The 14264-nt window shown below is 41.2% G+C and overlaps 1 protein-coding gene across 1 annotated transcript; it reads right to left on the reverse strand.

The window, feature by feature from the left end:
- Nucleotides 1-12388: 12388 nt before the first annotated feature.
- Nucleotides 12389-14050, reverse strand: LOC102422742 (glycerol kinase-like). Its single transcript, XM_006084616.1, has one exon. It carries the CDS (start codon nt 14048-14050, stop codon nt 12389-12391), a length of 1662 nt encoding a protein of 553 aa, XP_006084678.1.
- Nucleotides 14051-14264: the final 214 nt, after the last annotated feature.

Raw genomic sequence — 14264 nt, forward strand, 5'->3', positions numbered from 1 at the left:
ATAACCGTTTCCCTCATTGCCTGTTGCATTTTCCGAGAGTTCAGGCATGTTTTCTCTCTTGGTTTCTTAGTTGGCCATCTGTCTTAGTTTTGGTTTCCCCTGAAGCTGATCCTCTGTTAAGAACTTTTATGCAGTTACTTTACGGGAAGTGATCCCAAGAGTCAGGAGTGAGGGGCAAGAAAGTGAGATAGGGTAGAAAGCACAACAGTTATAGGATATACTAATATCATTGAGCTATGAGCAACTGGGGCTCTAGCTCTCTGGGGCCCTCTGAGGAAGTCTGAGAATTAGCCTCAGGATTGCAGCTTCTCCCATAGGAGGCTGGGGCAAACTTCACCCCAAATGATTGAGGACTGTCCCTGGGGACAATTACTCTCTGCACTTCTGGGCTGCTGTGAGCAGGTTAAGTGAGCTCTTTTGGCTTCAGGAAAAGCCCCAAATTAGCAAAGTGGAGAGAGCACATGAGATGGATGCTATAGCTAAAATTATGAGTGGGCCAAGGGGATGAGGCTGGGGGCACAAACACTTCTGCTTTATTCTCCAATTCCTTGGTAAAACTGCCTGGGAAACTTAGGCTGCATAACTAGCCCTGTGGAAACCCATTTAGTACTTGCATTCCCAGGAAACTGAGTTCTGTAGGAGACAGATCTCCTGAGACTCTGATGCCATCCTCACCCTGTTGCTGTGTGAGTACTGCTCTTGTGAGAAACTCACTTAGGTATTTGACACTGTAACTGATCCTGACTGGACATAGGATTTTAATTGCAGGCCAATTTTTTGGGGCACCAAACCTACTGGTGGGTTAGTTCAGGTGCCGCCACCAGCTAGATGCTGCTGCCCTTGAGAAAGCCACATAAGCTCTCTAAACCTCATTCTCCTTAAATGCAAAAGTGGAGCGAAAATGAGACCTGCCTTGTGAAATTGTTCTGGGAATTAATAAAACGATGCAAATAAAGCCTTTAGCCCAGCATCTGGTACATGGTAAGTGCTCAATGCATGTCAGTGGTTACTCCTATTACCATTCTCCACTTAGTTTTCCTTTCCATTGGCCATGTAGTGATATCACAGGGTGCTCACCAATTCTGGGAGTGATGTTACCATTAGATTTGCAAGTCTCTAGGATCAGGATTCTGTACCTGGTTTCTTTCTGACCAGGGAAATTAGCCTTCAAGGATCTTCACCTATAAGCTACTCTTAGGGATAAATCCTGAATTAAATCTCATTTACCACTCAGGATGTGGTCTATTTTATTTAATGACTAGAGGCCTGGTGCACAAATTTGTGCACGGGTGGGGTCTGACCAGCCTAGCAGGATCAGGATGATGGGGCCTGCCAGGGGGAGGGGCCGCAGGCAGTAGGCCCCGCCCCCTGGTCAAACTCCCAGTCGAGGGGACAATTTGCATATTAGTTTTTTATTATATAGGATTTCTAATTCACAAAGAATTTTGTCAGATTCTTAGTGGTGATTTTGTTTATTAAGTTGGAATGGTTGTCGCTATAGCCATTACTTTTTATCATTTTATATCTTTAATCAATAACTTGTTGATTTATTTTGACTTTGATATTTTTCTTTAAAAGGAATAGGAATAGCAAATAAATGAGAATAAACAGTGGAAACTTGTTGCCTTCTATATTCTGGTTATTGCTTCAAAGGTTTTTCTATAAACCTAAAGGAGATACTCTGAGTTCTTGCTCCAAAATGTATTTATCTACGGACTACTGATAGAGCAAGTTAAACTTAGGCTGGGATAATTTAGGACACTCAAGGCAATATCACTTTTGCAGGAGAGCAATGATGCAAGTTCCAATGAGAAAATCTGAGCGTATTCCTGGAAAAGTCCTACTGTCTATTCTAGTTTTCAGAATGTTTCAAGCTCTTATGTGATGACCTCACATGCTGAACTCTTTGAATAGCCTATGATGAAGCATGCCTAGCATTGCGCGAAAGGGGAAAGACACAAAGATGCACAAAATACAGCTTCTGCTCTCAAGAGGCTTTCAAATTAAGGAGATAGTCAAGACAAGTAACATGACAAGCAACTACTGGGCTGGACAAGATTGTGAGGCAGCTACTACTGTGACAGGCAGCTACCCAGCTGGGCAGCTACTACTCTGACAGGCAGCTACTATTGCCAGAGGCAGCTTCCTAACTGGGTACTATGGCAAGAGGCATCCACTATCTCATCAGGAGATGCAGACACGATCAGGGCAGGCCTCTATGTGGCCATTTCTGTGATAGGTAATAATAATGAGGGGGAAAATACAATATGGTCTCGAATGGAAAGAACAAAATTGGGTTATTTGTTATTTTCTATTCTGTTTGTTGATTTGCTTTGTCTATTAGATTCCACATCTGATTGGGGTCGTGTGGTGCATGTCTTTCTCTGACTGGCTTATTTCACTTGGCATGGTGTTCTCCAGGTCCCTCCATTCTGTTGTAGGGGGTGGGACTTCCTTCTTTTTTAAGACCAAGTCGTGTTCCATTGTATCAATGTACCTAATTGGTTTTTAACACAATTTTTATTTACTTATGTTATATTTATGCAGAGCAAAAAGTTTGTAAGAAAACGACAAAAAAAACAAAACAAAAAAAAAACGCCTCTCTAAAATCTAGAAGAGTTGGAAGCAGAGTAAGAGGCATCTAACCAAACTAGTAGAGGCCAAGGAGACTCCTGTCCAGCCTGTTTCTGACAGGTGGGAACCGAGCCTTTATGGGAGCTGCTGCAGGGATGGAAGCCTACTGCCCACCGATGCCTCCCCTCGCGCGCCCAGCACACCCTGGGTATAGCCAGCCCTATTATGAGAAGGATCTGTATTTTATTGAGACCAAAACATCATTCCCTATATTTATGACCTTTGGTTCATGACTTGTCTTAACATACATATGTCTAATCCTAAATGTATACACTCAGCTCATTGTCCTTTTCTGGCCAAGAATTAGCCCCGGAGGGACCAGAAAACTGGAGTGGGTGATTTTCATAATAAAGGCTATGCTAATTAAGAAAGCAGTCTCCATGAGACTCAGTGGGGGTGAGGTGGAGGAGTGGAGGATGGCATCAGTTCTGTCAGGGCCACTGGGGAGTCAGAAAGCAGCAGAGGGACTTGAACCTTAAGATGGGCCAAGAAAGTGTTCAGTGGGCCATCCCTGCTTTCCCCGGGTGTCTCCCCCGCTGGCATTAGAAACTGAGCACTGGACTAGAAGTTAGGAAATTTGGATCAGGTCCCAGCCTATCTTTACTTGGGAAGATCATTTTAGCTCTTTGTAAAGAGAGCTCAAATTTTCCTCATCTGCAAAATTGGGTTACTTATGCCTACCCTTTCCACTTTGTAGGACTGTTTTAAAAATCAAATGGATTCATGCATAAATGTCATAAAAGTCTAGGCCTAAATATCAGGTAACATCATCTGTCTCTGCTTCTATTTTACTTTTCAAACTTTAGTTTTCTTTGCAATTATAAAAACTTACTTACAATCTCTTTTTTATACATTTAAAGTACCTCAGACCCTTTTTGTAATGTTGTATGGAATAAATATAAACATATACAAAGTTTTAAAAAGTAATAGGAGGTGTCAAAATAACGGAAATGTTCTTTTACTTCTGTTATTAGTAGAAGTGTTCATGGGAGAAGCTGCATTTGACCAGTCATTGTGGATGTCTGAGTGAGCTTTTGGTACATGCAGTTATAAAGAAAAAGGAGACAATGGACTTTATAGAGAGAAGAAATAGCTTGAGCAAGAGGAAAGGCACTAGAGTACATTGTGAGTTCAGAAGATGGCAAATAGACTAATTGGAATGAAATATAAATTGCCTAGAGGTGGCATCTTGAAGTTTCTTCACTTCCATCTTATGAAATCCTTATTTATTGAAAAATAAGTGTTAAATTTCCTGCATTTCTAAAAATTAGCAATGTGTACATTTTATACTTCACTGTAGATGTCGAAGAACCACGCTATCCCCTAATTTAAAAAATGTTTTCCTATTTATTTATTCCCTTGACCTATGTATTTTTCCCATTGGACAAAATTTTTTTCATGTATGTATTTGGCTTTTGTAAATTTTTAATAATATTAGGAAGATGATTTGACGTTGGGTGGTGGGCACACAATGCAATGTACAGGTCATGTGTCTTAGAAATTTAATTTAAAAAAGCGAGAAAATATTTGTGGCACATTTTTAATGAGTGGAAGGTAGATATTACTAATATTAAAACAAAGTAGGCTACTAAAATGAGAAACCATAGAAAATTCATTGATTCTTCGATTTTTTACTCAGCTCATTTATTTGAGACACATTCTCATTAGTAACATTGCAGTATAAAAATCAGATCAACCTGGATTAAATGCTTCTTCTGCTCTTCACTAGATGTATAACCTTGGACACATTTCTCAACCTCTGTAATTTTAAATTTACTTATGTGTAAAATGGGGATGACCATGTAGGGTCATGGCAAGAGTTAATGTTAAGAAACATATTGAATGTTTCTACTCAGCTATAAGTCAAATGCAAGCTTGAAACCACCAACTGGCTCCTTTTGATCAGTTGTCCATATGCTTTATTGCCCCACTGAAAAAGAGATGCCTTGTGGTTTGGGGAGACCAATACAGATGCCCCTAGATAGTAACATACTACAGGAGAGTCTGGTTCACTGGGGAGTTCTGAAGTGCACCAGCTGGCCCTGTTCTTGCTTGCCTTGACCTCACACCAATCACACAGTCTTGGAACTCCTTTCTTCTTAATGCCGACCAACTGATATCCCTTCTAAAATGGAGAGGTGTACCTTATCTTACATCTTCATCCTCTCTGACTTTTTTTTTAACATCATTTTCCTTTCTCATGTGTTCTTCTATTGGAGCAACTGATACCAGTTGCTTCCCATTCTTGATATTGTCTATTGTTCTACCTTGTGGTAATTTTTCTGTTTACAATAAAGCAGGAAGCAGATGTGGTAACAATAGATACAGCTGATTATCTGGCTAAAAATTTGACTTGGCAGCAGTTCACCTTGGAGTTGCCAAGTCAAATGCAACAATGTATGTGATTTGATTAAATAAAATGTTGAGTTTCCTTTTGGTGACCACTTCTCCCCATTTAGGGGCAGCTGGGGCTCCAGGCAACTATATGGGGCAAGTAGAGACATCAGCATGATCACAGCAGAGCTCCCCTTAGAGATTTCCCCCTGCTCTCCAAGTGCCTACTTTTCACGTTTGCTTGAAGTTGCTCAGGCATCTCAAGTTATTCTGTCCCAGAGAAAACTTTTGATTTTCTCCCCAAACCTATGATTCTCCTAGACATTCCTATCAGTGAATACCAACAATCATCCATCAAAATATTGAAATCAGAATCTGGGGGGCCATTCTTGATGCCTTCATCTTCTTTTTTGAAATACAATTCATCACAAAGTCCAGGCAGTTTGCTTTCAAAGTCATTTGCCCATTTCTTCAACCATAGCTCTAGGCCCAGTCATCATCATCTCTCACCTAGATACTAAAATTGCCACCTAAATGGCCTCCCTGTGGTCCTTCTTGGTCATTTGTCCCTATCTCCAACCCATTCACCTCCACTCATTGAATGTGGGCTTTTAAAAAATTTCAATCTTACCAGATTCTTCCCCTGCTAAAAGCCTTTTAATGGCTTCCCATTGCACTTAGAATAAAATCCAAATTTCTTGCCAGAGCCTATTAGGCCCTGAATTACCACCTCCTACCTATTCTTCTAGTTTCCTCTCCTTCTACCCTCCCCAGTGGTTGGCCCAGCCATTCATGTGGTGTCTGCTTCAGTTCTTTCAGCCAGCCAAGTTCTTCCTTGCCTGGAACCCCCTTTCCTAAGATCCCCCCTCCGCCTTCATATAGATGGCTTATTATCATTCAGGTTTCAGGTTAAATATAATCCATCATGAATTAATTCACAGTAACCTCCATTCTCTGCTGTTATTTTCCTAGCACCATGGTTCCCCCACTTCTTAGCATTTATTTGTAAGTATATAGTGGTTTACTTATTTAGTATCTATATCCCATACTAGATAGCAAGATCCTTGAGGGCAGATACAGGCCCCTAGCACTGTGCACATGTAGGTGCTCTGAACATTTATGTTGACTGGATGAATGGAATGGGTAGCAGTAAGGAGCAGTGGTTCTGAGTAGACATGGAGCCAGAGGAATGCTCAACCTGTATATCACCACATGGAGAGGTCACCTTGATCTTTTATTTGAATACTTTTGTTTCATTTAATAAAACATTTTTTTAAAAAATATATTTTATTGATTTTTTACAGGGAGGAAGGGAGAGGGATAGAGAGTTAGAAACATCCATGAGAGAGAAACATCCATCAGCTGACATCCATCAGCTGCCTCCTGCACACCCCCTACTGGGGATGTGTCCGCAACCAAGGTACATGCCCTTGACCGGAATTGAACCTGGGACCCTTCAGTCCTCAGGCTGACACTCTAGCCACTGAGCCAAACTGGTCAGTGCTAATAAAACATTTTTGTCAGTAAAAGCAAGTTGGCAGTATTTTTTTTTTCATTTTCAAAATCTTTGAGGAGCAACACTGTTCCATGGAGCTAGGTCAGTGGGAAGGATTATCTCCAACGTCAGGTTCTGAGCCCCTTTCCCCCACCTATCAAACAGAAGTACGTACATTTGTCTCTTCAGAATTGCACACTCTGTTTGTGAGCCAAAATTCTTAACATTTCAGTAATTACAAGGCCCCAACACTTCAGTAACTAATACTCCCCACCTTTTTGGCTATGGCCTAAGTAAGAAGTACAAAAATTTCTATAAGGTGACTTTAGAGTCACATCTTAAGGGCATTTCAGTACATATGGTCTCATGCAACTCATTTGGGATCTTTTTCTTGTTGGGAGCTCAGGGGAACCTGCTGTTTAGTTCTAGCAGGGACATCCTAAATTTAATTTAATAAAATTTAGCTTGTAGAGTTTTGACATATAATGTTGAATTGATCATCTCATCTGTAGAGACCGCCCAGTTTTATAGGACGTTGCAAATGCTCAGACTCCTAGTCCAACTGATCGCAAGTAGATACTGGTTAGGCTTGTGCATAAGGGCAGAGACAGTCTAACACAATATATTTACTCTGTCACTTACCCAGGGCTAGTGTCATTCATCTGTTAAGTACTATACAGCAAATCATCTGAGTTTCTCCATCTAGGTGGCCTGTGCAACTCAGGAGATCATTCTCAAAGTGGCCATATTCTGGAAGTCATTTTTGTAAAAAAAAGATAGAAATGTAAGTGCCATTTCTGCAAAATGAGCAGAATTCAGAAAAGCTGGACACTAGCTCAATAAACTCAAATTAAAGAAGCCAAAGTTATGAAGTCATGCAAATAGTAAAATAAATCATCCCATGGCTATAAGTTATTGATGGAGAGTAGTGGTAGACAGTGGCTTTCTTTTTTGCTATGGTCCTAAGTAAGAAATACAAAATTTTTTATAAGACAATGTTCATATTGCTCTCTCCTCTCCTCTCTCCTCTCCTCTCCTCTCCTCTCCTCTCCTCTCCTCTCCTCTCCTCTCCTCTCCTCTCCTCTCCTCTCCTCCCCTCTCCTTCCCTCTCCTTCCCCCCCCCCCCGCCTCTATTTTATTTTTTAATCCCTTCTCCTTTTTCCTTTCCAAAATAGCTAGTCTCAACCCACTGGATTAATTTCTTAACCCTATGATGGGCATTGACTTGCACTTACAAAAAAACAAGCAAGCAAGCAAACAAACTTTGCTGTAGAAAACACTGGAAAGTAACAGAGCCTCCCTCACAATGAACTGATAATGGTTCTATACTTAAAGCAAACTTTGAATAAGCACATCAGCAAAGACTAGAATTTTCTGCAAATAATTGTAAGAGTCCTGATGCAGGAAATCAATAACGCAGCACCGAATGGTGTGAGACAAGAGCAGTGTGGGCCACATGCTAGGGGATCGATAGAGATTAGTCAACACAAGAAAAAGGGAAAATGTATTGCACCGGAACAAGTGGCTAGGAGCATAAATATGTTCCTTGGAGAAGAGTTAATATTAGAAGCCCACTTATCCTTTTGTTTGTTTATTTAGCCAATATACTTAAAAGCTCTAGATTCTAGGTGGTAACAAGACACATCCTCTGCCTTTAAGGAACACAAAGCGAATATATGATTTCTGGCTTAGTAGATATGATATAGTAGTATATAACAACATATAATATAATAAATTAACTAAAAAGAAGAAAACCACATACAATCCCCATTATATATTATGGTTTTAGTTATTTTCAATGAACCCTTTCTATTAGCTGGGTTAAGTGCAGTCAGGAACACCTCCCCAGGAATTGTATGTAGGTATTTAGACTATGTGGATACCAAGTCACAGTTGCAATCAAGATGCTGTTAGTTAAGAGTGAAGATATTGAGTAAGACCTTTAGTGGTAAAGCTAAATTTTAAAAGTTTATTTCTCTTTGGCATATTCCACATTATGCTTGCAAATATTAAATACATGATTTAAACAGTAGGTTTTCCTATAAGATTTTTATACTAATGTTGAATTTACAGTACTCTTACACCATTCAATTTACAAATCCTTTAGACATTGCCTTTTATTGATTTTTAATTTGCTCAGTGTCTTGCTTATCCCCAACTAATTATAAACTCTTTAAAGATAAGATTTTATTCTCACTCTTTACATATCTCTTAAATGACTGTGGTCTATATAACAAGTATTAAATAAAGTTATGTTCTCATTACATGATTACCATGGAAAATTGTTCTTCCTCCCAAAGATAGGGTCATGATTTGCATGAATATAAGGCTAAGAAAATCATGTTTCTTCCTTTGGCCAAGGTTTTTTTTGTCTTCTAAATAATATGTACCTTATTACTGGTACCAGAATTTATCCTCTGGAAGATTCTGATTTTTATTGAGAACATCACCTACACCATGCCAAGAGATTTAGACGACATCCTGTCCATGCCTGACTCGGAAAGACATTTACCCACTTTTTGCCATGAATTCTAAAGGCTCTTCAATCCTAGCTGATGTTGCTCAGTGGTTGAGCTTTGACTTATGAACCAGAAGGTCATGGTTCAATTCCCTGTCAGGACACATGCCCACATTTCAGGTTTAATGCCCAGTAGGGGGCATGCAGGAGGTGCTGACCAATGATTCTCTCTCATTATTGATGTTTCTATTTCTCCCTCTCCCTTCCTCTATGAAATTAATAAAAATATATTTTAAAAATAAATAAAGGCTCTTCCCAATTCCTTTATTTTGTCAAGGGATTTTTGTCTGCTTGATTATTCCATGGTTTAAAGTACCATCAAATATATCATGTCTAGATTCTCAGTAGTCCATGCCATGCATTAAACATTTTAAAATTACTTAGGTTTTATTACTACATATTTTCTTGCTTATAGGTAAAAAAAATCACAAGGAAAACTGCTCCAGGGTGATTACAGTTATTTAGAAGCAATGGAAAGAATAGGATATTTATTAAAAAGATATCTAGCTCCCTAATCGGTTTTGCTCAGTGGATAGAGCGTCGGCCTGCGGACTGAAAGGTCCCAGGTTCGATTCCGGTCAAGGGCATTGTACCTTAATTGCGGGCACATTCCCAGTAGGAGGTGTGCAGGAGGCAGCTGATCGATCTACTTTAGTCTCTCATCCTAAATCCTGCTTGTGACTAAGGGCAAGTAGGTTACAGAGAAGACAAATGGTGGCATGTTAACTGACCCACATGGGTATGGGTCTCATTTGTGACATGTGCTAATCTCTGCTAATGTGAACAGCAGGAGGATATTACCAAGCTCAGATAAGATATTGTTTATTGAGGATAGGACTAACTGGAAGTTTGTCCTGTAAATACACCAAAAAAAATGCCCAGTGTTCACATCATTGTGGGAGATTTTAGAGGACCAGGAAGAAAGAAAAGAGGGGCTAAGGTGTGTACCAGACTTATCAGAGGATCACTTTGTAAGTTACATAAATGTCTAACTACTATGCTGTATACCTGAAACTAATATAATATTGGATATCAACTGTAATTGAAAAATAAAAAAATTTAAATAAAGAACAAAAAAAGAGAGGTTTAACTTCAGGTATCTGATTATTAGATTTGTCTATGTTTTCTTCAAAAAGAACTCAGTATTTTATACAAACGCTTCTGTTTAAAAATATATCAGTTGAAAGTATTTTCTTAATAGTTTTAAGTTATTTATTAAAAAGGTACCTAGTATCTCATGATTATGCTTTTCTTGAAAAAAAAGTGTCATGTTGAATACCTGCAAAAGAAGGAAGAAGATACAGAAGTGTTACATTTTCTGGGTTCCCTGCCATCTCAAGCTTTTAATATACAACATACCTAGTATATGGAGGTGTTTATATATTTGAGCAGGTATAAAAATAATGATGGTTCCCTAGTCGGTTTGGCTCAGTGGATGGAGCGTTGGCCTGCGGACTGAAGAGTCCCAGGTTCGATTCCGGTCAAGGGCATGTACCTTGGTTGCGGGCACATCCCCAGCAGGGGGTGTGCAGGAGGCAGCTGGTCAATGTTTCTCTCTCATCGATGTTTCTAACTCTCTATCCTCTCCTTTCCTCTCTGTAAAAAAATCAATAAAATATATTTTAAAAATAACGATGGTAATTTGTATCATCATAATATCAATACAAATAAAGAATATTGCTTAAGAGCATGAAACCTGGAACCAGAGTGCCTGGGTTTGATTATCAGTTTGGCAGTTGTGGACCCTGAGAAAACATTTAACCACACCTTGCCTCAATTTCCTTCTTTGTAAAATGGGGCTAAAAATAGGCCTCTCTCATGTAGCCATTGTGAAAATTAAATTACTTAACATACTTAGAATTAAATGACTTTACATACTTAGAAGTGTTTAGCAAAGTCTGTATAATTAACATTATATTAATTGAAAGAATAATATATACCCAGGTCTGAATTAAGCATTTAAGAAATTTCAAAAAAACTATGTGTTTTGAATTTTAATTTCAAGGAACTCATATCAGAATTTGGTAACTAATAACATCAAAACACATGTGATTGGAGAGCAATAAAAGAGAGTGTCATTATATCCCAAATACTGTATATTGTTTTCAAAGATGACTGCAGCCTTTTTTCTCTTCTCCTCCCATTCTTCTCTGCTGCTTGCCCACCAACAGATAGAGACTACTTACATGATCCTTGAGTCTAGGCTGGCCTTGTGATTTATACTTATTATGACTTAAAATATGGTGGAAATGATGCTATGATGAGTTCTGGAGTCTACATCTTGAGAGGCATCGCAGCTTCTACCATAACAATCTGCCCTGGGACTGACACAGAAGGAAATTGGTCTAGCCAACCGGAGGATGAGGGGCCAATGGAGAAAGATGGAGGTGCCCTAACCAACACCAGTACCACTTATCAGACATGTAGGTGAGGTCATCTTGGATCTTTACATCCTGCTGTTCTTGTAAGCCATTGAGTTTGGGAATAGTTACACCTAAATAGGTAACAAGTTTCAAGTGGTGCAGAAAAAAATGCAATTGTTTTTTAGAAGTTTAGAGAAAGGAAGTGGGGGCATGAGGTAATCATAAAATGTTCTTGAAAGATATAACATCTGAAGAGGCCTTGGAAGATATCTTAGCATGGTTTGGGTACGATAACAAAATATCATAGGCTGTATAGCTTATAAACAAAAGAAACATATTTCTCAGAGTTCTGGTCAAGTGAGACACACTCTTTCTGATTCATAGCCAATTCCTTCCCACTGTGTTCTCACCTGGTGGAAGAGTTAGGGATCTCTCTGAAAGCTCATTTATAAGCTAATCCCTTTGCAAGCATTCCACCCATATGACTCAATCGCCTTCCGAAGGCCCTGCCTCCTAATATCACTTGGGCAGGGGGGAGGGGGGGGGTTGTTACGACTCAACATATGAATTTTGGGAGGACACATTCAGATCATAACATTTAAAAATAAACAGGAGATGAATAGCTGGAGAAGTCAACATAAAAGCTAAAAAAGTAGCATAAACAAATGAACTTGAGCAATAATAAGTCTTGCATATATGTAGTAAGTAGATCAGGCATGGGAACATGAAGGTCAGGGAGGAAATTAGACCAATTGACAAATACATTTTATGTTTGAGTATAGAGAGAGATAAGATTTACTTATAGGGTTAAGAAAATGATGGAGAGCTTTAAAAACTAGTCAGAAACACCAATGTGATTTTTTTTTCCTTTCTGCAGGATATTTTTTATTTTGAGCCACAGGTGTACTTTAGGGGTCATGCAGCAAGTTGCTTATAAATAAAACCAGAGTCTATGAGTGGTGTCATCATATTAAGAGGCAGAATCGCTGGAGTCTCTCCTTAGATAAAGAGCTTGCATTGCTGGACTCCAGGCCATGGTCTTCTTTATGGGATACCTGAGATGTACCTCGCTCCGATTAACATGACCATGCTGCTCACCACAAAAAAGCCCAAGGGTAGGCTGCTGAAGATACTAGGGTCACCGCTTTCTGAAGCCTCCGTTGTCACCCAGCCCATCGACTTCGTCACAGCTTTCTTCCAGATAGAATAACGGACTTCACTTTCCTCGGCATTGATCTGGGGTTCGAACCTTTCCTCTATGAAGGCGGTCAGATCCTCGGGGTCCAGACTCCAAACCCCGACTCCCTCCGCGGCCCCTGCTGCCATGGCGGCGCCCAGGGCCGTTATTTCGGGCATGGTGGGCTTCACTACGGGGATGCACAGAATATCTGCCTGCAGCTGCATGAGAACGTTGTTGTTGGTCATTCCTCCGTCCACCTGCAGATGGCTGAGTGGAATCCCACAGTCGCGGTTCATGGCATCCAAAATCTCTCGGGTTTGGAAGCAAACGGCTTCTAAGGCAGCAAAAGCAAGATGGCACTTGTTGGTGAACTGAGTGAGCCCGCAGATGATCCCTCTGGCGCTGGGATCCCAGTAAGGGGCATATAACCCGGAAAAGGCGGGGACGAAGTAGCAGCCATAAGAGGTACCCACTTCTTTAGCAAGCTTTTCAATTTCCTCCGAGCTGCTTATAATTCCAAGATTGTCTCGTAGCCAGCGAACAAGAGCACCCGCGATGGCGACAGACCCTTCCAGGGCGTAGCACACGGGTTTGTTTCTGCCGAGTTTGTAGCCCACCGTGGTCAGCAGGCCGTGCTCAGAAAACACGCACTTGCGGCCGGTGTTGCACAGCAAGAAGCAGCCTGTGCCGTACGTGTTTTTGGCTTGCCCGTCCTGGAAGCACATCTGTCCCACCAACGCGGCCGACTGGTCGCCCAAACACCCCGAGATGGGCACCCCTTCCAAGGCCCCGGCTTTCATTAAGCCGTAGATCTCGGAGCAGCTCCGGACGTTGGGAAGAATGTTCATTGGAATTTGAAAAAATTCACAGAGCTCTTTATCCCATTTCAGAGAGTGGATGTTGAAGAGCATCGTCCTGCTTGCATTTGTCACGTCCGTGCAGTGGACGCCTCCCTCCGCGCCTCCCGTCAGGTTCCAGATGAGCCAGGAGTCAACGGTCCCAAAGAGGGCTCTCCCTTCTTCCACAGCCTTTTGAACGCTTTCCACATTGTCCAGCAGCCAACGAAGTTTCACGGCGCTGAAGTAAGTGCTCAGGGGAAGGCCCGTCTTGGTCTTGACAAAGTTATTATTCACTGGAATCCTCTTGCTGAGGTTCTCAACGGTAGACTGGGTTCTGAGGTCAAGCCACACGACGGCGTTATAGAGCGGCTCCCCGGTGACCCTGTCCCAGACCACAGTGGTTTCCCGCTGGTTGGTGATGCCGATCGCTTTGACGTCGGAAAGGTCAATGTTGAACCGTTGGAGTTTCTCACATGCTTTGTCTATGCACTCGTAGACGGACAGCAGAATTTCCTTAGGGTTTTCCTCCACCCATCCTTCTTTGGGAAACTCCTGTTTTATTTCCACCTGGTGATGACAAAGTAGTTCGGCTGTCTTTGAGTCGAAAACCAAGAAGCGCGTCGAGCTGGTGCCCTGATCCACTGCCCCCACCAACAGCCCCACATCTGTTCTCTTTGACGCTGCCATGAAACCTGCTTCCGGGTGGGCTGGGGGACGCGGCCGGTTTCCTCGGTGACGGCCGCGAGGGGGCGGGGCTGGGTGGGGGGAGGGGAGGAGCAGGCGCCGAGTCCAGAGGGCGCGCGCACGGCCCAGTGTGACCCAAGAACACCAATGTGATGTTTTAAAATTGCTGCCTCTCTTATAACGTTTTCTATTATACGATTTCTTTATTCAACCAATA

The sequence above is a fragment of the Myotis lucifugus genome, unplaced genomic scaffold, assembly GCF_000147115.1.
Source record: "Myotis lucifugus unplaced genomic scaffold, Myoluc2.0 scaffold_12, whole genome shotgun sequence".
Lineage (NCBI taxonomy): Eukaryota > Metazoa > Chordata > Mammalia > Chiroptera > Vespertilionidae > Myotis > Myotis lucifugus.